This window comes from Oncorhynchus tshawytscha, linkage group LG21, assembly GCF_018296145.1.
Source record: "Oncorhynchus tshawytscha isolate Ot180627B linkage group LG21, Otsh_v2.0, whole genome shotgun sequence".
NCBI lineage: Eukaryota > Metazoa > Chordata > Actinopteri > Salmoniformes > Salmonidae > Oncorhynchus > Oncorhynchus tshawytscha.
In genome coordinates, this window is record NC_056449.1 from 23,701,230 (window position 1) to 23,726,886 (window position 25,657).

General features: G+C 42.6%; 1 protein-coding gene across 10 annotated transcripts in view; it reads right to left on the minus strand.

The window, feature by feature from the left end:
- Positions 1 to 25,657, minus strand: part of LOC112221113 (phospholipid-transporting ATPase IA) — a 200,084-nt gene that overhangs the window by 68,628 nt on the left and 105,799 nt on the right. For 8 of the 10 annotated variants that reach the window (XM_042303225.1, XM_042303223.1, XM_042303222.1 and 5 more), the window contains 3 exons: positions 20,373 to 20,417; positions 11,783 to 11,855; positions 51 to 156 (listed from right to left, as the gene is read on the minus strand). In XM_042303225.1, the coding sequence (XP_042159159.1) occupies positions 51 to 156; positions 11,783 to 11,855; positions 20,373 to 20,417 (224 nt within the window). The remainder of the gene's footprint in view (positions 1 to 50; positions 157 to 11,782; positions 11,856 to 20,372; positions 20,418 to 25,657) is intronic. The other 2 variants (XM_042303224.1, XM_042303229.1) reach the window with 1 other exon arrangement.

Sequence of the window (25,657 nt, forward strand, 5' to 3'; positions counted from 1 at the left end):
GTAAGACTTTTACAGTGCAGTGCTGTGAGGTCAGGACTGGTGGGCCGTACCTGGTGAGGCAGCCTGGTAGATGATCGTATCGTCGGTGCGCTCGGGGACGGCCGTGTGACAGATGGCCAACATGGTCATGAAGTCCAGGATGACAGGAGCAGTGGGCTGCAGAGGGGCAGGGAGGGAGGGGAAGAGAGTGAAAGAGGCAGGGAGGGAGAGTGAGGAGAACAGGGAGAATGAGAAAGGGGAGGGAGCGAGCGAGAGTGAGGAGACATCATTAGAGAGCATGACCAAATACCACTGGAAAATGATGACAAGACACCTGCAAATAATAGCCTATATTGACTGACTGATGATGAAACTGAATAAGACACTGGAAATCTCTTGCCTATATCTGTAATTTCTTTATGGGAATAACTCTACCCTCAAAGGACTTGTCGGTCCCAGGCAATAATGACAAGTATAAACATTAAGTCCACAAGACTGCTTCGTCATATCTTCTGTTCCTTCAAGAGCATATGTAGTAGCGTACGTTGAGTTCATGAGCTGTTGCACAGTGCTGGGTTAGGAGTAGGGTTGCATCCCAAATGTACATGTTAGTCATTTAGTAGACACTCTTATCCAGAGAGCCTTACAGTAGTGAGTGCCTATATTTACATACTTTTTTCCCCGTACTGGTCCCCGTGGGAATCAAACCCACAACCCTGGCGTTGCAAGCACCATGCTCTACCAACTGAGCTACACGGGACAGAGCCAAATCGCACCCTATTCCTTACATAGAGCACTACTTACAACAGGAATAGGGTGCCATTTGGTATGCAGCCAGGGTTAAGGCAGAGAGAGTGGTGGAGCTGGAGGGCTGGTTGATGCTACTGAGGCTCCGATCTGGGCTGAGATTGAATGAACACCAGCCCGGTGTCAGTGACCTCAGCCAAGAATGACAACAAAACCCCAAAGCAACAGCATGGATCTACAGTAGGGTGTAGTTAGTCAACAGCATGGATCTGCAGTAGGTTAGGGTTAGTCAACAGCGTGGATCTGCAGTAGGGTAGGTTAGTCAACAGCATGGATCTGCAGTAGGGTGTAGTTAGTCAACAGCATGGATTTGTAGTCGGGTGTATTTAGTCAAAGGCATGGATCTACAGTATGGTAGAGTTAGTCAACAGCGTGGATCTGCAGTAGGGTAGGTTAGTCAACAGCATGGATCTGCAGTAGGGTATGGATAGTCAACAGCATAGGGTGTGGTTAGTTTACTGGCTTCCAGTAGAGTATACTGTACATATTCAGAATATAAACAGGTATTGGTACGGACCCTGTATATAGCTTACTACGGGTTTTCTTATTTTATATACACAGTAAATTCTGAAAGTATTCAGACCCCTCAACTTTTTCCACATTTTATTTTATGAAACAGGCTTATTCTAAAATGAATTTAAAACATGTTTTTCAATCATCAGTCAACACACAATAATAACAAAGCAAAAACAGTTGACGCTACAAGCTTGGCACACCTTTCTTTGGGAAGTTTATCCAATTCTTCTCTGCAGATCCTCTCAAGCTCTGTCAGGTTGCTGAACATCTACTTTGAGGTCTCTCCAGAGATGTTCAATCAGGTTCAAGTCCGGGTTCTAGCTGGGCAACTCAAGGACATACAGAGACTTGTCCCGAAACCACTCTTGCATTATCTTGGCTGTGTGCTTAGGGTCATTGTCCTGTTGGAAGGTGAATCTTCACCCCAGTCTGAGGTCCCGAGTGCTCTGGAGCATATTTAAAAAAAATCAAGCATCTCTCTGGACTTCGCTCCATTAATCTGTCCCTCGATCCTGACTAGTCTCCCAGTCCCTGCAGCTGAAAAACATCCCCACAGCATGATGCTGCCACCATGCTTCACCGTAGGGATGGTGCCAGGTTTCCTCCAGATGTGATGCCTGGCACTCAGGCCAAAGAGTTGAATCGTGGTTTCATCAGACCAGAGAATCTTGTTTGTCATGGTCTGAGAGTCTTATGTGCCTTTTGGCAAACTCCAAGTGGGCTGTCATGTACCTTTTACTGAGGAGTGGCTTCCGTCTGGCCACTCTACCATAAAGGCCTGATTGGTGGAGTGCTGAAGAGATGGTTGTCCTTCTGGAAGGTTCTCCCATCTCCACAGAGGAACTCTGTCAGAGTGGCCATCAGGATCTTGGTCACCTCCCTCCCCATTTTGATACCCTTCCCCAGATCTGTGCCTCGACACACTCCTGTCTCGGAGCTCTACGGACTCTCAGCTCTACTAATTCTTTCGACGTCACAGATTGTTTTTTTCTTTGACTGTCAACTGTGGGACCTTATACAGACAGGTGTGTACCTTTCCAAATCATGTCCAATCAATTGAATTTACCACAGGTATACTCCGAGTTGTAGAAACATCAAGGATGATCAATGGACACAGGATGTACCTGAGCTCAATTTCAAGTCTCATAGCAAAGGGTCTGAATACTTATGTAAATAAGGTATCGTTTTTTATTCTTCATACATTTGAAGAGAAGAAAAAACCCTTTTTTTTTGCTTTGTCATTATGGGGTATTGTGTGTAGATTGATAATCCATTTTATAATAAGGCTGTAAAGTAACAAAATGTGGAAAAAGGGATTCGAATACTTTCCGAATTCACTGCGCACGCACACACACGTATCAAAAGTTCAGACACACCTGCTCATTCAAGGGTTTTTATAAATTTGTACTATTTTCTACATTGTAGAATTATAGCTAAGACAAAAACAATGAAATGAAACAGAATCATGTAGTATGCAAGTCTTAAAACATATCAAAATATATTTTATTTGAGATTCAACGTAGCCACCCTTCGCCTTGACAGCTTTGCACACTTGGCATTCTCTCAACCAGCTTCACCTGGAATGCTTCTCCAACAGTCTTGAAGGAGTATCCAAATATGCTGAGCACTTGATGGCTTATTTTCCTTCACTCTGCGGTCCCACTTATCCCAAACTCTCTCAATTGGGTTGAGGTTGGGTGACTGGAGGCCAGGTCATCTGATGCAACACTCCTTCACTCTCCTTCTTGGTCAAATAGCCCTTAAAACAGCCTGGAGGTGTGTTGGGTCATTGTCCTGTTGAAAAACAAATGATAGTCCCACTAAGCGCAAACCAGAGGGGATTTTGTATCGCTGCAGAATGCGGTGGTAGTCATGCTGGTTAAGTGTGCCTTGAATTCTAAATAAATCACTGACAGTGTCACCAGCAAAGCAATCCCCACACCTCCTCCTCCATGCTTCACGGTGGGCACCACACATATGGAGATCATCTGTTTACCTACTCCGCGTCTCACAAAGATACGGCGGTTGAACCAGACTCAGACCAAAGGACAGATTTCTACTGGTCTAAATGTCCATTGCTCATGTTTCTAGGCCCAAGCAAATATCTTCTTCTTATTGGTGTCCTTTTGTAGTGGTTTCTTTTCAGCAATTTGACCATGAAGCCCCGATTTACCCAGTCTCCTCTGAACAGTTGATGTTGAGATGTGTCTTACTTGAACTCTGAAGCATTTATTTGGGCTGGATGAGAGAATGGCAAAAGTGTGCAAAGCTGTCTTTAAGGCAAAGGATAGGTACTTTGAAGAATCTCAAATATAAAAAGGATTTTTTTTTTGTTTAACACTTATTTTGGTTACTACATGATTCTGTGTGTTATTGCATAGTTTTGATGTCTTCACTATTATTCTACAATGTAGAACATAGTAAAAAGATAGAAAAACCCTGGAATGAGTTGGTGTCCAAACTTTTGACTGGTACTGTATATATACACAAACAAATATTTATATTAGTTATACTATTTTGATATTGATTATGTAAGTTAAGCATTTCACTGTTAATTGTGCATGTGACAAAACTTGAAAACCATAAAGGATGATATTTTCTGAAGGAAAACGGTGTGTTAGCTTCAGCTCTCTGAATAGCGTACATATAAATCATAAAAAATGAAAGCCTCCACTTATGTACTTCTTGTTCTGACAATCTGTATTTCAGCTACTCCTCATTTGTACCAAGAACTTCTCTATCATATGAAAACTCAAAGAAGGATTTGCCTATAAAAAAACAAACACTTCACGCAATTTGATTACTGCTGCTTTTGTCATTATTGTCCTCGTGTCTGTGATGCAAGCTCTTTGAAGAGATATCGCCAGGCGGGGAACAGAGGAGCGATAAAAGAATAAAGCTGGAGAAAAATCAAAGGCCTTCTTCCAAATGAGAGTACACAGAGACTTTTACAGACCAGGTGGCTGTTTGGCCGCTCCGTCACAGCAGAATGCTAAATCTGGTTTGGGTGACAGGTAGGGATCGTTGCAGAAGGGGTGTATGTGTGTGTGTGCGCGCACATGTGTTTATGGCAGAACAGGGTGATGGTCACCTAAGAGGACAGAGAGGCCACTACAGACAGCTCCAATGTTCTGATTAGATGTGACAGCTAATAGGACCGACGCGACACTACTGGCTCAGCCCATGGCCCCCTGTGGGCACCTTTGTAGCCTAATCTGTGTCATGGTGCCAGTGACAGATACTCATTGCTTCGGACGTGACCGATGCTGGAAGTTTAGCGGGACTTGCAGAAAGTCGTGTAAAGGGATTCTGCCTCCATCTCCCTGCCTTTTATCTTGGAGCACTAAGCAAACCAACCAGACACAGGCTGCAAACCAACCAGACACAGGCTGCAAACCAACCAGACACAGGCTGCATCCCAAATAGCACCCTATTCCCCTTTATAGTGCACTACTTTTGACCAGAGCCCATAGGTTGCACTATAAAGGGAAGGGCTGGGAATTGCCAGGGACCTCAAGATACAATATATGTATTGCGATTCTCAATGTATTGCGATTGGATATTGTGATTCAAACATATTGCTCACCATGTGTCTGCTGCAGAGGAACAGAGAGCCATAACTCGTTTTGATCAGTCAGGGAAATAAAAGTTGGCTTCCTATTTTTTTTTAAAGATGGAAAACAAGCTATGAAGGAAAGATTCTGGAGTTTTGGTGCAGGTAAAGCCAACTAGTGCAAAAATATTGCGATAGTCAAAACTACACGATATATTGTAAAAAATAATATACCGATATGTAACTATATCGATTCCCCCCACCCCCCTCTCACTAATATAGGGAGCCATTTGGGACAGCTAGACAGACTACTCAACGGCCTGAAAACATGACTTGAGAATTTTAAAAGCACCAGAGGGTGATATATATATATATATTTTTTTAGGTACCCCTGCGACCACTTGCTGCTGTATCCACAGGGTTTCCCACAAACAGCCAGGGGCTGAGTTAAACTGTTGTCAATGGCTGGGATTCATTGTGTTTAAAATGTGACCTCCGAGTACAGTAAGCCAAACACAGACGGGCAAAGGAGGAAGTGTTTGAATGTAGTGCATGGAAGAAGTGCTACGGTAAGGCTATCAGCCGTTTTAGCAGCTTTAGCACAGGTGTGCTGGTTTACGATCCCAGGTCAAATCTACTAATGTTGAGGCACTTACACCCAAAACGACCTCAAGGGGCACAGTACTGTGGCTGGCCCTGTGCTCTCTCGAATATGGTAGTGTTAACAGCAGAGCAGAATATACATTTCCGATGCATTAGTTAGTTAGAGGTCGAAATGAACGATTAATTAGGGCTGATTTCAAGTTTTCATATCAATCTGTAATCTGCATTTTTGGACACCGATCATGGCTGATTACATTGCACTCCACGAGGAGACTGCGTGGCGGGCCGACTACCTGTTATGCAAGTGCAGCAAGGAGCCAAGATAAGGTGCTAGCTAGCATTAAATGTATCTTATAAAAAACTATTAATCTTAACAATCACTAGTTAACTACACATGGTTGATAATATTACTAGTTTATCTAGCTTGACCAGCATTGCATTTTAATCGATGCGGTGTCTGTTAATTTATCATTGAATCACAGCCTACTTAACAAGCGTATTTGCGAAAAAAGCACTGTCGTTGCACCAATGTGTACCTAACCATAAACATCAACGCCTTTCTTAAAATCAATACACAAGTATATATTTTTTAAACCTGCATATTTAGTTAATATTGCCTGCTAACATGAATTTCTTTTAACTAGGGAAATTGTGTCACTTCTCTTGCGTTCTGTGCAACAGAGTCAGGGTATATGCAGCAGTTTGGGCCACCTGGCTGAATGCAAACTGTGTGAAGACCATTTCATCCTAACAAAGACAGCCAACTTTGCCAAACGAGGGATGATTTAACAAAAGCGCATTTGCGAAAAAGGCACAATCATTGCACGAATGTACCTAACCATAAACATCAATGCCTTCCTTAAAATCAATACAGAGAAGTATATTTATTTAAACCTGCATATTTAGTTAAAAGAAATTAATGTTAGCAGGCAATATTAAATTAGGGAAATTGTGTCACTTTTCTTGCGTTCATTGCATGCAGAGTCAGGGTATATGCAACAGTTTGGGCCACCTGGCTAATTTGCCAGAGTTTCACGTAATTATGACATAACATTGAAGGTTGTGCAATGTAACATCAATATTTAGACTTATGGATGCCACCCGTTAGATAAAATACAGAACGGTTCTGTATTTCACTGAAAGAATAAACGTTATGTTTTCGAAATGATAGTTTCCGGATTTGACCATATGAATGACCTAAGGCTCGTATTTCTGTGTGTTATTATATTATAATTAAGTCTATGATTTGATAGAGCAGTCTGACAGAGGTGGTAGGCAGCAGCAGGCTCATAAGCATTCATTCAAACAGCACTTTCCTGCGTTTGCTAGCAGCTCTTTGCAATGCTTCAAGCATTGCGCTGTTTATGACTTCAAGCCGATCAACTCCCGAGATTAGTCTGGCAATACTAAAGTACCTATTAGAACATCCAATATTCAAAGGTATATGAAATACAAATGGTATAGAGAGAAATAGTCCTATAATAACTACAACCTAAAACTTCTTACCTGGGAATAATGAAGACTCATGTTAAAATGAACCACCAGCTTTCATATGTTCTCATGTTCTAAGCAAGGACCTTAAACGTTAGCTTTTTTACATGGCACATATTGCACTTTTACTTTCTTCTCCAAAACTTTGTTTTTGCATTATTAACCCAAAGTGAACATGTTTCATTATTTATTTGAGACTAAATTTATTTTATTTATGTATTATATTAAGTTAAAATAAAAAAGTGTTCATTGTTCATTCAGTATTGTTTTAATTGTCATTATTACAAAAATATATATAAAAATTGTCCGATTAATCGGTATCGGCTATTTTAAGGTCCTCCAATAATCGGTATTGGCATTGAAAAATCATAAAATCGGACGACCTCTAGTATTAGTTAGACAAATAAAGTTGTTGTAGTAGAAGTACAACTAAGGCACCATATTCTGGTTAAGGTTGACTCAGGTGTTCAAGAACAAGGAAGAGGACGCTGGTAAAATGAATGACAGCACCACCAATTCTACAAATCAGGTTCAACTCCTGTGCTTTATGGAAGAGAGCTTTCATTCTCTACATGAGTGGCATCACATCACAACCTCACCACACATGAAAAGGTCTCTTCAAATACCACAGGGGGTAAAAGAAAAATAACAAATAAGTTTTCCATCCAAGCTTATCAAATATATATATATATATATATATATATATAGATATATATATATATATAGATATATATATCTCCAAAAGAGAAGAAACACCAATAGCTCCCATACAAATACTGTTAATTAATTAATTAGGCCTAATTAATATAATACCGCCAGCGACCACTTCATTATCATCAACAAATCCTTACAGGGGATTGTGATTTACAAACAAGGAACCAGCGCTTGTTCACTTCGTATGTAATTAGCGCTCAGAGTTGGCAACACACTACAGATATCTATATGCCATTAAAACGGATCCTACCCACAAACTCATTAACGGCGCCGAGGAGTTTGTGCTGTCACAACACGGCAAACGTCACAGCAGGATTACATAGTCTCCCCGGGCGACACCGTGCTAGCTAGCCACGTAATCAGAAGTGACATCCTGCCTCCTATGCCGTCTGGTGACCCGATGACTCAACAGGCCAATCAATCATGGCTTTTTATCCATCTCGCTTCTCACAGACAGCTATGCTACAGGAGGTGATTGCTGCCTTTGAGTGAATCCAGTGTTTGCAGGATTGAGGCAAATTTATTTTACGTAGTTTTTTGAAGTTCAATAGCATGACACAGACTTGAACAAAGCGTGGAAGATAAAGTATGGCCACCTGCCTCTATGAATTCCACAAATAATATACGCTGTATAGCAAATGTTTTTATCCAGGCCACTTAGTGCCCAGCATGTAAAATGTTTTGTATGGGTGGCCCCAGCGGGAATCGAACTCAAAACCAAAGGGCCATGCTCTGCCAACTCAGCGACAAAAGGACCACAGTCAAGCAGTCAATCCCCCAACCCCACATGTGGATGTTTCAAAGGGACCACCAGAGTAAGATGGGAATAGATAAGCTCAGCAAAAAAAAAAACTGTCAACTGCATTTATTTTCAGCTAACTTAACATGTGTTCATACAAATATTTACACAAAGAGATTCAACAACTGAGACAAACTGATCAAGTTCCACAGACATGTGACTAACAGAAATTGAATAATGTGTCCCTTAACAAAGGGGGGGGAATGCACCAGATTTGCCAGTTCTTGCTGTGAGATGATAGCCCACTCATCCACCTAGGCACCTGCAAGTTCCCGGACATTTCTGTGGGGGAATGGCCCTGGCCCTAGCCCTCACCCTCCGATCCAACAGGTCCCAAATTTGGGCTCTTTGCTGGCCATGGCAGAACACTGACATTCCTGTCTTGCAGGAAATCAAGCACAGAACGAGCAGTATGCATGTTCATTAATTGTTTATGGTTCATTGAACAAGCATTGGAAACAGTGTTTAAACACTTTACAATGAAGATCTGTGGAGTTATTTGGATTTTTACAAATTATCTTTGAAAGACAGGGTCCTGAAAAAGGGACGTTTCTTTTTTTGCTGAGTTTATTTAGGGTTATATAAATTCAGTTACATTTTTTGCCTGATTCAATTTTGTTTTTCCCAAATTCTATTTTCTCTGTTTTGTTGATCCAGGTTACCATTTCAGGTTTTTGCTCTCAGAAATCACACTTTTTTTCAAATATAAAAAATAAATTTGATGTTGAGGACATAACAATGCTTAAACCACATCAAGACACCACTTAATGTTCTACTAAGCTAACATATGGAATTGTTTTAAGATGGTCATACCAAGCAAGGATCATTTAGCTATAAAAAAATAAATTACCAAATTAATTTGATGAAATGTTGAATTTGGCCTTACTGCTATTAGCCCATAGAAATGCATTGAATAACAGATTCATACATGGAAAAATAGTTAGTAAAACATTTTATCAAAAGGAAGTTGGTTTTCAAGTGTCTATATCGAAAAGATTTGAATTTTTTTTTAAAGTATTGTGTTGTTGTTTTTTACCCATATTTAACAAACAAAAAATTGGCACTAAACTACTTCCATATAAACGGAGTGTACAAGACATTGGGAACGTATATCAATTCCTAATATTGAGTGGCACCCCCTTTTGTCTGAGTTGGAGCATGGGATCTACAAGGTGTCGAAAGAATTCCACAGGGATGCAGGCAGTTCTCGACACACTCAAACCGATGTGCCTGGCACCTACTAACATACCCCATTCAAAAGGCACTTCAATATTTTGTCATTGCCCATTCACCCTCTAAATGGCACATACACACAATCCATGTCTCGATTGTCAAGGCTTAAAAATCCTTGACACACAATCCATGTCTCGATTGTCAAGGCTTAAAAATCCTTCTTTAACGTCATTAGCATACTGGTTTTTGTCCGGAACTTCAGATGACTGACATGACCAAAGTAAACTGCCTGTTACTCATGCCCAGAATCTAGGATACGCATATACTTGGTAGCATTGGATAGAAAACACTCTGAAGTTTCAAAAACTATTAAAATAATGTCTGAGTATAACAGAACTGATATGGCAGGCAGAAACCCGAGGAAAATCCATTCGTATTTTAATTTTTTTTAGTTCACAGGCCACTTCAATGCTTTCGATAGGATAGGACCCAGATTGCAGTTCCTATGGTTTCCACTAGATGGCAGTCTTTAGAAAGGGTTTCAGGCTTTAAAAAAAATGTTTAATGAGCAAATAGTTGGAAAAACTACAATGTGTCTCCCATTAGAAATGTAGTCTTGTTGGAACGTGAATGAGGTGTGTGCACTTTGTTATTTATCTTCCATGTTGAACATACTATTCTCTGTCTTAAATAGTATTGTTTATTTAGATATTAGAGTACCTGAGGATTAATTATAAACATCATTTGACTTGTTTGGATGAACTTCACTGGTAACTTTTTGGATTCGTTTGTATGCATGTTGAACGAGTGGATTACTGAATCAAGCGCACCAACTAAATGGACATTTTTGGGATATCAAGAATGACTATCGAACAAAACAACCATTCATTGTGTAGCTGGGACCCTTGGGATTGCAAACAGAGGAAGATCTTCAAAGGAAAGTGATTTATTTAATCGCCATTTGTGATTTTGTGACGCCTGTGCTGGTTGAAAAAGTATTGGTGTGGGGCGCTGTCCTCAGATAATCGCATGGTATGCTTTCGCCGTAAAGCCTTTTTGAAATAGTAGTTTAGCTTTTAAATGATGTATGACACTTGTATTTTCATGAATGTTTAATATTACGATTTTTGTATTTTGAACTTCGCACTCTGCAATTTCACCGGATGTTGTCATCCGGTTAAACAATGCTACCTAATATAATGTTTACATACCCTACATTATTCATCTCATATGTATACGTATATACTGTACTCTATATCATCTACTGCATCTTTATGTAATACATGTATCACTAGCCACTTTAACTATGCCACTTTGTTTACATACTCATCTCATATGTATATACTGTACTCAATACCATCTACTGTATCTTGCCTATGCCGCTCTGTACCATCACTCATTCATATATCTTTATGTACATATTCTTTATCCCCTTACACTTGTGTCTATAAGGTAGTAGTTTTGGAATTGTTAGCTAGATTACTTGTTGGTTATTACTGCATTGTCGGAACTAGAAGCACAAGCATTTCGCTACACTCGCATTAACATCTGCTAACCATGTGCATGTGACAAATACAATTTGATTTGATGTAGGTGTCCTACTAGCGGTTAATGCGCACAAACAGGGTTTAACCTGTCTCCTCCCCTTCATCTACACTGATTGAAGTGGATTTTACAAGTGACAGCAATAAGGGATCACAGCTTTCACCTGGATTCACCTGGTCAGTCTATGGCATGGAAAGAGCAAGTGTTCAAGATGTACTGTATATACTGTACATACCACATTCATAAGTAGGAACAGGGTTCGGGGCAATTCAGTCCATTCAGGAAGTAAACTGAAATTCCAATTCTCCTCAAAGCTTTCCTATGACGACAATGTAGAATTTAAATTGGAATAACATAACTTGACAGAAACATTTATGAAATGCTTATGTATTGGTTATCAATGTGGTATGTACACACATATCTACCCAGTCAGTGAGGCACACTAAAGAACACAAAAGCAGGGTTGGGTTCATTAGGTACCAAGAGCAAGAAAACCGACAGCCACATGGATGGACAAAAAAAAACACGCCTGACATCTCTCCTAACGTCCTCCTGCACACCCCGCCACTGCAAGTGGGTGGTGGGGAACCCTAGTTACTTACGTGATTACTTTGGAGGTTTTCCAGCAAGCTGGGGTCATTAAATCCGGCCTCCTCAGACGACTGTGTGCTGTGGCTGTGAATGAGAAAAAAGGACACTGGTGAAAAAAACTAACACTACACCGACAACACAAGAGCATAAGTAAAGAAAATAAAAACTGATCATGTTTAGTCATTTTTAAAAATTCTCCAGAGAGTATGAAATAATTGGAGACTGCATGAAGAGTTTGTGTGTTGGGAATTATTTAAATTGCAGACAGATGTGAAGCTGGTCCCGAGGGCTTGTATATACAGTTACAGTGATGGCCAACAGGGATTCTGTACCATGTTGACAGTAAAAACAAAAAAACTTTGGGAAAGCCAGCAGCCAGAACTGGCCTGAAATGACTCCATAATGCACCAGACGCAGGGGAAATGGGAGAGGGGGTGGATTATTAAGTTGCGCAAGCCTGGAGTCCCTGGTGACTCTCAACTTCTGGGTAACATTAATTCATTTGCCTCCCACTCACACATGCAACCCCCATCCCCCTCCTCATCTCCAAGAATCCCTACATGACCTTTTGGTTTTATCTCAATAGAAACACAATGCAACAGAGTCGGGTTAAATTGGCAGAGAAGAAACCGTAACCAGACAAGAATCCTTGACAATAAGTATTTCTTTCAGCAGAAAAAAATACGAAACAAAATACTAAATATTTAACAATCATACGGGAGTCACTACCGCAAGAAAACACAACTTTGTGTTGGTATTGACCATTTCGGGTATGACAATTGACATATTTTCCACTTTTACAAATCACCGTTACAACAGAACTTTCCGTTGGCATTTTCAACAGATATACACTCAGACATCTAGTAAGAATACGGTACATAAGATTGAAAAAGGTTCAGTAAAGGTTTTCAGATAACGTCAGCAGAAAGCCACATGATAAGACCAAGAAAAATGGAACTGGTCCTGTACATTGACAAAATATGTTTTTCTCAATAACACCCCAGAACAAAAAGAGGATGAACATCTATTACACTTATAAAAAAAAACATATGGTCTGGTCATAATCAAGAAATCTAATTGCAGCCAGGCTATGTTGGCTATGGTGAGTGCAATATGATTGCATGCAAAACCCTGAAAGCATAGAAGTGACACGTCTTGTCAGGATGCCTTTTAGCATTGCTACCAAATCTTGGGTGTATAGACTCTAGGCAGACAACAGTGGTTTACTACCTCCGGCAGAAATCGATTGATGATTATGTGATAAATAGGAGACAATGGATCAGGTCGGGATTAACAGGAATGTACCATGGTTGCAATTAGCAACCATAATAAGTTACCTAAACCCAGGGGATGGATCGTTGAGGTTCTTAAGAGGCAAACGGCAATAGTCCTGTTAGTTCACCGCAAACAAATGTTGCTTTGGGAACGGGGGAGAAGGGAGAGAGCAATGCAATTATACCAGGGCTGTGGCAGATGTGTTATACCGAGAATAGATGTGGTGGAGTAGAGGGAATCTATCATACTCAGAGGCCTGTATTAAAATATGGCATGCAGGGAGAAAGCAATTTCTCCTGTTTCTCTCTCCTCCTGCCTGTCTAAGGAGGGATACAGAGAGACACAGGAGGGGCAGAACGCACCTCGCTTTATGGCTAATATTGTAGTGTTGAGTATGTGGTTCTCTCATTTAAATGCTGAATAGACTGGGCGCGCGAGCCATCGCGCACATGTTGATTTTGTCCATCCACACCAGACACGATCAGGACACGCAGGCTGAAATATCAAAACTAACTCTGAACCAACCATATTCATTTGGGGACAGGTCGAAACGCATGAAACATTCATGGCAATTTAGGTAGCTTGCTTGCTGTTGCTAGCTAATCTATAAGCCAAGTTAAAACACAATTACCTATAAACAGACATGACTATAACACACGTAGCTCATAAACGAAGACCTAAAGTGGCCCACACACCTAGGCCAGGACAGCAACAGTAGATTCTGGTTTTAATAGAATCCACAATGATTGTTGTGTAAGCCCTACTCCAGGGGTTGGTAAAACATTTGTGCTAAAGGAACTCTGTTCAAGGTTTCCCACAAATAGGAAAAAGGGATGTGATTGTGCCTCAATGTATGAAATTTTTATTATTATCAAATACAAATCTCTTATTGGGCTGAGTTGTGGTCAATTTGCAATGTACAAATTATTATAATTCTGTTCCACCCACTCCTACAAAAATCATCCTGCGGATGAATGTAGTTGCCTACCCCTGCTTTATCTAACCACCTACAGTGACATGGGAAAATATTCAGACCCCTTGACTTTTTCCACATTTTCTTTTACATTACAGCCTTATTCGAAAATTGATTAAATATTTTTTCCCCCCATCACTCTACACACAATACCCCATGACCAATCAAAAACTTTTTTTGAATTTTAGCAAATGTATTAAAATAAAACTGAAATACCTTATTTACATAAGTATTCAGACCCTTTGCTATGAGACTCAAAATTGAGCTCAGGTGCATCCTGTTTCCATTGATTATCCTTGACATATTTCTACAACTTGATTAGAGTCCACCTGTGGTCAATTCAATAGATTGGACATGATTTTGAAAAGGCACACACACACCTGTCTGAATCAAATGTTATTTGTCACATACACATGATCGGGAGATGTTAATGCGAGTGTAGCGAAATGCTTGTGCTACTAGTACCGACAATGCAGTAATGACCAACGAGGAATCTAACCTAACAATTCCAAAACTACTACCTTATACACACACACACACACAAGTGTAAAGGGATAAAGAATATGTACATAAAGATATATGAATGAGTGACGGTACAGAACCGCATAGGCAAGATGCAGTAGATGGTATCGAGTACAGTATATACATATGAGATGAGTAATGTAGGGTATGTAAACATTATATTAAGTGGCATTGTTTAAAGTGGCTAGTGAAACATTTTTACATCAATTTCCATTATTAAAGTGAGCTGGAGTTGAGTCAGTATGTTGGCAGCAGCCACTCAATGTTAGTGGTGGCTGTATAACAGTCTGATAGCCTTGAGATAGAAGCTGTTTTTCAGTCTTTCGGACCCTGCTTTGATGTACCTGTACTGACCTCGCCTTCTGGATGATAGAGGGGTGAACAGGCAGTGTCTATGGTGGTTGTTGTCCTTGATGATCTTTATGGCCTTCCTGTGACATCGGGTGGTGTAGGTGTCCTGGAGGGCAGGATGCGTTGTGCAGACCTCACTACCCTCTGGAGAGCCTTACGGTTGTGGGCGGAGCAGTTGCCGTACCAGGCGGTGATACAGCCCGACAGGATGCTCTCGATTGTGCATCTGTAGAAGTTTGTGAGTGCTTTTGGTGACAAGCCAAATTTCTTCAGCCTCCTGAAGTTGAAGAGGAGCTGCTGCGCCTTCTTCACAATGCTGTCTGTATGGACCAATTCAGTTTGTCTGTGATGTGTACGCCGAAGAACTTAACTTTCTACCCTCTCCACTACTGTCCCGTCGATGTGGATAGGGGGGTGCTCCCTCTGCTGTTTCCTGAAGTCCACGATCATCTCCTTTGTTTTGTTGACGTTGAGTGTGAGGTAATTTTCCTGACACCACACTCCGAGGGCCCTCACCGCCTCGTTGTTGTTGGTAATCAAGCCTACCACTGTAGTGTCGTCCGCAAACTTGATGATTGAGTTGGAGGCGTGCATGGCCACGCAGTCGTGGGTGAAAAGGGAGTACAGGAGAGGGCTCAGAACGCACCCTTGTGGGGCCCCAGTGTTGAGGATCAGCGGGGTGATGAGGGTCCTCAGGAAGTCCAGGACCCAGTTGCACAGGACGGGGTCGAGACCCAGGGTCTCGAGATTGATGACGAGTTTGGAGGGTACTATGGTGTTAAATGCTGAGCTGTAGTCGATGAAAAGCATTCTCACATAGGTATTCCTCTTGTCCAAATGGGTTAGGGCAGTGTGGTTGCGTCTTCTGTGGACCTATTGGGGCGGTAAGCAAATTGGAGTGGGTCTAGGGTGTCAGGTAGGGTGGAGGTAATATGGTCCTTGACTAGTCTCTCAAAGCACTTCATGATGACGGAAGTGAGTGCTAGGGGGCGGTAGTCATTTAGCTCAGTTACCTTAACTTTCTTGGGAACAGAAACAATGGTGGCCCTCTTGAAGCATGTGGGAATAGCAGACTGGGATTTATTGAATATGTCCGTAAACGCACCCGCCAGCTGGTCTGCGCATGCTCTGGGGACGCAGCTGGGGATGCCGTCTGGGCCTGCAGCCCTGCGAGGGTTAACACGTTTAAATGTTTTACTCACGTTGGCTGCAGTGAAGGAGAGTCCGCAGGTTTTGGTAGTGGGCCGTGTCAGTGGCACTGTATTGTCCTCAAGGCGAGCAAATAAGTTATTTAGTCCGTCTGGGAGCCAGACATCCTGGTCTGCGACGGGGCTGGTTTTCTTTTTGTAATCCGTGATTGACTGTAGACCCTGCCACATACCTCATGTCTGTGCCATTGAATTGCAACTCTACTTTGTCTCTATACTGATGCTTAGCTTGTTTGATTTCCTTGCGGAGGGAATAGGTACACTGTTTTTATTCGGTCATGTTTCCGGTCACCTTGCCCTGGTTAAAAGCAGTGGTTTGCGCTTTCAGTTTCGCACTAATGCTGCCATCAATCCACGGTTTCTGGTTTGGGAATGTTTTAATAGACGCTGTGGGTACGACATCGCCGATGCACTTTCTAATGAACTCGCTCACCGAATCAGCGTATTCGTCAATGTTGTTGTTGGACGCAATGTGGAACATATCCCAAATCCACGTGATCGAAGCAGTCTTGAAGCGTGGAACCAGATTGGTCGGACCAGCGTTGAACAGACCTGAGCGCGGGAGCTTCCTGTTTTAGTTTCTGTCTGTAGGCTGGAAGCAACAAATTAGAGTTGTGGTCAGCTTTTCCGAAAGGAGGGCGGGGGAGGGCCTTATATGCGTTGCGGAAGTTATAATAACAATGATCCAGGGTTTTACCAGCCCTGGTTGCACAATCGATATGCTGATAGAATTTAGGGAGTCTTGTTTTCAGATTAGCCTTGTTAACATCCCCAGCTACAATGAATGCAGCCTCAGGATGTGGTTTCCAGTTTACAGAGTCAAATAAAGTTTTTTTCAGGGCCATCAATGTGTCTGCTTGGGGGGGGGAATATAATCGGCTGTGATTATAATCAAAGAGAATTCCCTTGGCAGATAATGCGGTCGACATTTGATTGTGAGGAATTCTAAGTCAGGTGAACAGAAGAACTTGAGCTCCTGTATGTTGTTTTGATCACACCAAGTCTCGTTAATCATAAGGCATACCCCCCCGCCCCTCTTCTTACCAGAAAGATGGTTGTTTCTGTCGGCATGATGCGTGAAGAAACCAGCTGGCTGCACCGACTCTGGATAGTCTCTCGAGTGAGCCAGGTTTTCATCAACCTTGCTGTCAAGAGACTGGACATTGGCGAGTAGTATGCTAGGGAGTGGTGCACGATGTGCCCGTCTCCGGAGCCTGACCAGAAGACCGCTTCGTTTGCCCCTTTTACGGCGACGTTGTTTAGGTTCGCCGGCTGGGATCCGATCCATTTTCCTGGGTGGAAGGCCAAACACAGGGTCGGCTTCGGGAAAGTCCTATTCCTGGTCGTAATGATGGTGAGTTGACGTTACTCTTATATTCAGTAGTTCCTACTGACTGTATGTAATGACACCTAAGATTACCTGGGGTACCAATGTAATAAATAACACGTAAAAAAAACTAAATCCTGCATAGTTTCCATAGTTTCAAAAAATGGAAGAAGTTTGGAACCACCAAGACTCTTCCTAGAGCTGGTCGCACGGCCAAGCAATCGGGGGAGAAGGGCCTTGGTCAGGGAGGTGACCAAGAACCCGATGGTCACTCTGACAGAGTTCCTCTGTGGAGATGGTTGTCCTTCTGGAAGGTTCTCCCATCTCTGCAGCTCTCCACCAATCAGGCATTTACAGTGGACTGACCAGACGGAAGCCACTCCTCAGTAAAAGGCACATGACAGCTCGCTTGTAGTTTGCCAAGAGGCACCTATAAAAAGGACTCTCAGACGATGAGAAACTAGATTCTCTGGTCTGATGAACCCAAAATTCAACTCTTTGGCCTGAATACCAAGCATCACGCCTGGAGGAAACCTGGCACCATCCCTACGGTGAAGAATTGTGGTGGTAGCATCATGCTGTGGGGATGTTTTACAGTGGCAGGTACTTGGAGACTCGTCAGGAGAGGGAAAAATGAACGAAGCAAAGTACAGAGAGATCCTTGATGAAAACCTTCTCCAGAGCACTCAGGACCTCAGACTGGGGCGAAGGTTCACCTTCCAACAGGACAACAAGCCTAAGCACACAGCGAAGACAACGCAGGAGTGGCTTCGGGACAAGTCTCTGAATGTCCTTGAGTGGCACAGCCAGACCCCGGACTTGAACCCGATCAAACATCTCTGGAGAGACCTGAAAATAGCTGCCCATAGAGCTTAAGAGGATCTGCAGAGAAGAATGGGAGAAACTCCCCAAACACAGGTGTGCCAAGCTTGTAACTTCAACAAAGTACTGAGTAAATGGTCTGAATACTGTAAATGTGATATCATTTTTTAATGATATTTTGTCATTATGGGGTATTGAGTGTAGACTGATAAGGGGAAAAAAACAATTTAATCAATTTTAGAATAAGGCTGTAACGTAACAAAATGTGGAAAAAGTCAAGGGGTCTGAATACTTTCTTAATGCACTGTATATATAAATGGAGCACTGAGGCAGTGAACAGAAAACTAAGCCCTTTGCCGAGACTGACAAAGCAATGGCATCACCGCCGCCCGAGTCCATCGGCTTGATGTGATTTCTGAGGCTAAAGCTGATCGTGAAGGATGGTCTGTTATTGATTACCTTCTACAGCCCAGCAGTGATCCATCCTGTCACTACAAGAACAAGAGCACTGGTTGTTCACACTCTGTATCTTTGGCCTCCTTACTAACTCAACAGCTCTGTTACAGCACATTCTGTTTCTGTCACCAAGAAGCAACAGATGGGTCAATATCCAAAATGGCCGATGTGTGTTAACAGTTTCTCGGGACGGAATGGATTTTTCTTGGTGCTGAATGGGTCCAGAATTTCTTGGCTGCAACTGACAATGTTACAGGACAATTGCTCCCATCTGGCTCTAAGGACCATGAAAAAGAGCGCCAAATTATATGGTTTCCCACAGAGACCGTAAGAAATGTGTCTGTAAAGCTCATACCACAGATGGTCTAGAGATTGAAGGGCAGCAGGTAGGCTGGAGTTTCATTTCCTTCTTCTCCAAAGAGGCTCACCTCATCTTTCCATGTTGTACACTCTAGGCACCGCCATATACATATCAAGTCCCACAATCTGTGTCTGGCAAAATTATACTCTCATTGAATGGCTGGGACTAATACAGGCTTTCTTTATTATCCAATGGTCTGCACCTCATCAACCATTTGGGTTGGCGTTTCAGCATTTCAGAGAGTGCACTGCCTCTAATAACAAAATAAAAACAATGGAAGCAGCACCCGACCCACCAGGACTGGGATTGTTTTTAGGATTGCAGATGTATTACACGTGGGATGATTGATGTCCCCGGCGTAGGCCTAAGTGAGTTTGAGGTAGTATATTTGAGGAATGGAATAATCCAATGAGATTTCACACTGAGCAGCCTGGCAAGAGAAGTGTATTTTTTATTAAGTGTATATCAATGAGCAGATATTCTTTCAGGAAGGAGGGAGAACAATTCTTGCAGTCTGGTAGTATCTATTATTCATGACTATGGCAAAAGAAGAAGATAGTACTTTTAATAAATATCTGCCTCTGTTTTGCGTTGGTATCTGTCCGTATGTTCGCTAAGTTACCTCATATTAATGTGCTAAATTCACGCCGGTTGCTTCACAGACAAAGGCAGTAAAAAAAAAGGCATGCTTTCACACAAGGTGGGAAACTGGCTACAGCCACGTCCGTCTCCCCAGCAGCCTGCGAGGCACCACATTTGGCATCAACAAAAAGGCCAAATTCTCCCATGCAAAATGGATGAGACACATCCATGCTGTGGATCACAACACACTGCAGCAGATGGATCACAGGAGTGTGTGTGTGTGTGTGTGTGTGTGTGTGTGTTGCCTGGGTCTCAACCGCTAGATTAATGCAAATGGGGAAAGGGGAGTTTGTGCCGCAATAGTCAGCGTCACAGTATAATAAGTAGAGAAATGCTTCACAACATGCCAAGCAGACTGCACTGTGTCGCATTTCCAGACGTCTATTGTAAGCTATAACACTGTATACTGTACAGTAGCTGAGAACCCATAATCCTTTTCACTGGTAACTCATTTCCATGCAGATTCTGTTTTTTTACTCTAACGCCTACAGAAAACATTATCTTGGTGCCATACAGCACAATGCCCCAAGTCAGTGTATCAAAACACAGCAAAAAAACAGATGCACAGTGAATTATTTCCAAAGTACTACACCCACAATGCAACACTATACATCACAGAAGCAAGAGAGCAGTAGCACACAGAACACCACCACAGCAATCTTACCAGTCATCCTCAGCAAAACTACCATCCTCAGCCTCGGGTATGTGACTGTTGAGAGAAAATCATGTTGCAGAATACTGTACAGTCAACCATGTTCTGTTAACATGTTCTGTTAACATGCAGACAATGAAAAAATTACATTGACTGGTTGGTTATCCAAAGGTGTTGGGTTAATTTGGAGATATTAAAGGGAGATTGTTGAGAGAGGGCTAGTATCTCACATGAGGGTAGATCGCTGGGATAGTGGTTAGTGATGAGGATCTGTTCCATTGGAAGTGACTGACCATCTTTATAATAGCGGACTGCTAACAAAGCAGCAGAAGCTTAGGTAAGTTTTAATACTCCAGTTGTCCACTCCAGCTGTCTTTGGTCAGCCGAGTGAGAGGACAGCTGGGTTAGGCCTCTCAGCCCCACATCCTGTCTGTCTGTGTCTCATGGGCTGCCAAGTGTTCCCCACTGGGAACTCCAAATGTGGTCACTGCGCACACTGCTCCAAGACGAGTGGCAAATTATTTTCACATCTCCGCTCTGGCAAACTAATTACGGTCCAGGCTTTTGTTAATTGTACATGGGAGAATTTGAGTTGACCGGACACTGTCCCGCTATCTAGATGACAAGAGAACATTGTGGCTTCGCCACTTTGACTGGCCCAAATAAGACTGAGGCTGGGAATTAATTCACTATTCTGAGCTTTGTATTCTCCACAACACCCATTCAAATACACTGTGAATGGACAAAGTACACAATACGCATTCTTAGGTCTTAAAATAAAGTGGTGATCCTAACTGTCCTAAGACAGGGAATTGCTATATTTTAAGAATGTGAATGCCCGATGCTGGACATGCCCGATGCTATGTTCAAGTTAACCACATACACAACTCTTGAATGATATTACTTTTCAGGTGTGTCAAAGAAAGGTCTGAAATCAGCTTACCCTCCCCCCAATTCCTAACATTCACCATAAGGGTTGACCTTGGATCAGTGACTAGAAGACTCCTAAAAGACAAGCACACATCTCTTGCTACTATATGTCTCTAAGAGCACTTGTGTGCAGCTGAATTCATTAATGTCTTCACGCATAGGGATGGCTATATTAATTACTGCTCTAGTTAATTAGTCTTTGAGGAGGATGACGTGGTGGAGTGGATGTGGGTTGGCGTCCCCCCTTGGGTTGTGCCGTGGCAGAGTTCTTTGTGGGCTATACTCGGCCTTGTCTCAGGATGGTAAGTTGGTGGTTGAAGATATCCCTCTTGTGGTGTGGGGGCTGTGCTTTGGCAAAGTGGGTGGGGTTATATCCTGCCTGTTTGGCCCTGTCCGGGGGTATCATCGGATGGGGCCAGTGTCTCCTGACTCAGCCTCCAGTATTTATGCTGCAGTAGTTTATGGGGGGGGGCTAGGGTCAGTTTGTTATATCTGGAGTACTTCTCCGGTGTGAAGTGAATTCTCTCTCTCTCTGCCTCTCCCTGAGCCCTAGGACCATGCCTCAGGACTACCTGGCATGACTCCTTGCTGTCCCCAGTCCACCTGGCCGTGCTGCTGCTCCAGTTTCAACTGTTCTGCCTGCGGCTATGGAACACTGACCTGTTCACCGGAAGTGCTACCTGTCCCAGTCCTGCTGTTTTCAACTTTCTAGAGACAGCAGAAGCAGTAGAGATACTCTGAATGATTGGCTACGAAAAGCCAGCTGACATTTACTCCTGAGGTGCTGACCTGTTGCACCCTCAACAACTACTGTGATTATTATTTGACCATGCTGGTCATCTATGAACATTTGCACATCTTGGCCAAGTTCTGTTATAATCTCCACCCGGCACAGCCAGAAGAGGACTGGCCACCCCTCATAGCCTGGTTCCTCTCTAGGTTTCTTCCTAGGTTTTGGCCTTTCTAGGGAGTTTTTCCTAGCCACCGTACTTCTACACCTGCATTGCTTGCTGTATGGGGTTTTAGGATGGGTTTCTGTACAGCACTTTGATATATCAGCTGATGTTAGAAGGGCTACATAAATACATTTGATGTGTGTGTAACATTATACTGGGCCTCTGACTCCAGAAGAGCACTATGCTGTCCATGCTGACAGACCACAGACTGGACTGGAACCCTGGGAAGAGCAATTAAGACTTGCAGTGGGAAGCAGTAGTAAGGACATGAACCCATTAATAGACTTCACCCAGCCAGAGGGAAAAGCCGTTTGAACTGGCGTCGTCGCAACCAGAAGAAGGTCATAATGATACCATTTAAACCAGAAGAAGAAAAATCATTGTGACACCATTTCAACCAGAAGACGAAAGGTCATTATGACACCATTTCAACCAGAAGAAGAAAAGGTCATTATGACACCATTTCAACCAGTTTTGCCTGCTGGGAGATGAGGACAAATCTTGTGACCATTGCTGAGAATAGTATTGTAAAGACAGAGAAAGTTTGCTCTTCCCTGCATCTCTAAGGTAAACTAAAATCCATAGTGTATAAAAGACTAAAGATCTCTCTCAGGACGCTCATTGTCAGACAGCACAGATTATTCAGAGCATTACCTTAGAAATTCACTTTTCCTTCCAGATAAAATGGTAGCTAGATTGCTCTATGCTTTCTCTTTGGTCTGGTAGTTCTGTGGAGCACTTCTAAAATCATGTTTGTGTATCAAAATGTAGCCATCATCAAGCCTCCTACAAACTGCCTGGGAGGGAGAACGTGACCCTTAGCAGACAGTCGTGGGAGAGGCTGAGAGGAAGGGAGCACACAGGGATCGGATCAGCACAATAACTCTAGGCTTTTCTGATGAAAGTGTAGCCGATGTGAAATGGCTAGCTAGTTAGCGGTGGTGCGTGCTAGTGGCGTTTCAATCGGTGATGTCACTTTCTCTGAGACCTTGAAGTAGTGGTTCCCCTTTCTCTGCAAGGGCCGCGGCTTTTGTAGAGTGATGGGTAACGATCCTTCGAGGGTGACTGTTGACGTGTGCAGAGCGTCCCTGGTTCGCGCCCAGGTCGGGGCGAGGGGACGGACGTAATGAATGGTGGGACTGAGCAGCCCCTTTCAATTGCACCCTGGTTTTTGAGAGACTGAAAGGCAAATATCTATCTGGATACTGGTTCATGGCAAGACACACAGTTGAAGTCGGAAGTTTACATACACCTTAGCCAAATACATTTAAACTCAGTTTTTCACCATTCCTGACATTTAATGCTAGTAAGAATTCCCTGTCTTAGGACAGTTAGGATCACCACTTTATTTTCAGAATCTGAAATGTCAGAATAATAGTAGAGAGAATAATTTATTTCAGCTTTTATTTATTTCATCACATTCCCAGTGGGTCAGAAGTTTACATACACTCAATTAGTATTTGGTAGCATTGCCTTTAAATTGTTTAACTTGGGTCAAATGTTTCAGGTAGCCTTCCACAAGCTGCACACAATAAATTGGGTGAATTTTGGCCCATTCCTCCTGACAGAGCTGGTGTAACTGAGTCAGGTTGTAGGCCTCCTTGCTTGCACATGCTTTTTCAGTTCTTCCCACAAATTTTCTATAGGATTGAGGTCAGGGCTTTGTGATGGCCACGCCAATAACTTGGCATTGTTGTCCTTAAGCCATTTTTCCACAACTTTGGAAGTATGCTTGGGGTCATTGTCTATTTGGAAGAGCAATTTGAGACCAAGCTTTAACTTCCTGACTGATGTCTTGAGATGTTGCCTCAATATATCCACATAATTTTCCATCCTCATGATGCCATCTATTTCATGAAGTGCACAAGTCCCTCCTGCAGCAAAGCACCCCCACAACATGATGCTGCCACGCCCGTGCTTCAAGGTTGGGATGGTGTTCGTCGTCTTGCAAGCATCACCCTTTTTCCTCCAAGCATAACAATGGTCACTATGGCCCAACTGTTCTATTTTTGTTTCATCAGACCAGAGGACATTTCTCAAAAAAGTATGATCTTTGTCCCCATGTGCCGTTGCAAACCTTAGTCTGGCTTTTTTTATGGCGGTTTTGGAGCAGTGGCTTCTTCCTTGCTGAGCGGCCTTTCAGGTTATGTCAATATACTCGTTTTAATGTGGATATAGATACTTTTGTATCAGTTCCCTCCAGCATCTTCACAAGGTCCTTTGCTGCTGTTCTGGGATTGATTTGCACTTTTCACACCAAAGTACGTTCATCTCTAGGAGACAGAATGCATCTCCTTCCTGGGCGGTATAACGGCTGCGTGGTCCCATGGTGTTTATACTTGCATACTATTGTTTGTACAGATTGTACAGACGTGGTACCTTCAGGCATTTGGAAATTGCTCCCAAGGATGAACCAGACTTGTGGAGGTCTACAATTTCTTTTCTGAGGTCTTGGCTGATTTCTTTTGATTTTCCCATGATGTCAAGCAAAGAGGCACTGAGTTTGAAGGTAGGCCTTGAAATACATCCACAGGTACACCTCCAATTGACTCAAATGTCAATTAGCCCATCAGAAGCTTCAAAAGCCATGACACAATTTTCTGGAATTTTCCAAGTTATTTAAAGGCAGTCAACTTAGTGTATGTAAACTTCTGACCCACTGGAAATGTGATACAGTGAATTATAAGTAAAAAAATCTGTCTGTAAACAATTGTTGGAAAAATTACTTGTGTCATGCACAAAGTAGATGTCATAACAAACTATAGTTTTGTCAAGTCGGTTAACAAGAAATTTGTGGAGTGGTTGAAAAACAAGTTTTAATGACTCCAACCTAAGTGTATGTAAACTTCCGACTTTCCAGCTATAGGCCTACAATGGCAGACAGCTTCCTAAACCTGATTCTATATGTTTGTATGGTCATGACAAATGACCATAGGAGTTGGCAAGACAGACCGAGAAGATCCAGGACTAGGCAAAGACCTTGTGTCACTGTAGTAGAGCCCCTTTCTCCATGATGGTCCCCAGAAAATCAATGGTTAAAGGAAACAGGAAACCGTAAGAGAATTTAAATGTGATTATGACTGACATGTTAGTGGTTAAATGGGTAGATTACAGCAGGGATGGTTACAGTACAGCACGCTATGCTTTGATCACATTCTAAAGTATCAATTTCCCCCACTCGATTTGGGGATACATGTCAGAAACCTGCTGTCAATGTGTTTATGGCATGCTTTTCTAGCTTTGAAAAGAAGGAGAAAGTGACATTCTTGAACACTCCACAAACAAATCTAATGGTTCTTTGATTGATGTGCTTATTCCCCTCCTTGCACCTGAACCTTGGCTGGAAAGGAAGGCGTGGCAACGTGAACCTTGGCTGGAAAGGAAGGCGTGGCAACGTGAACCTTGGCTGGA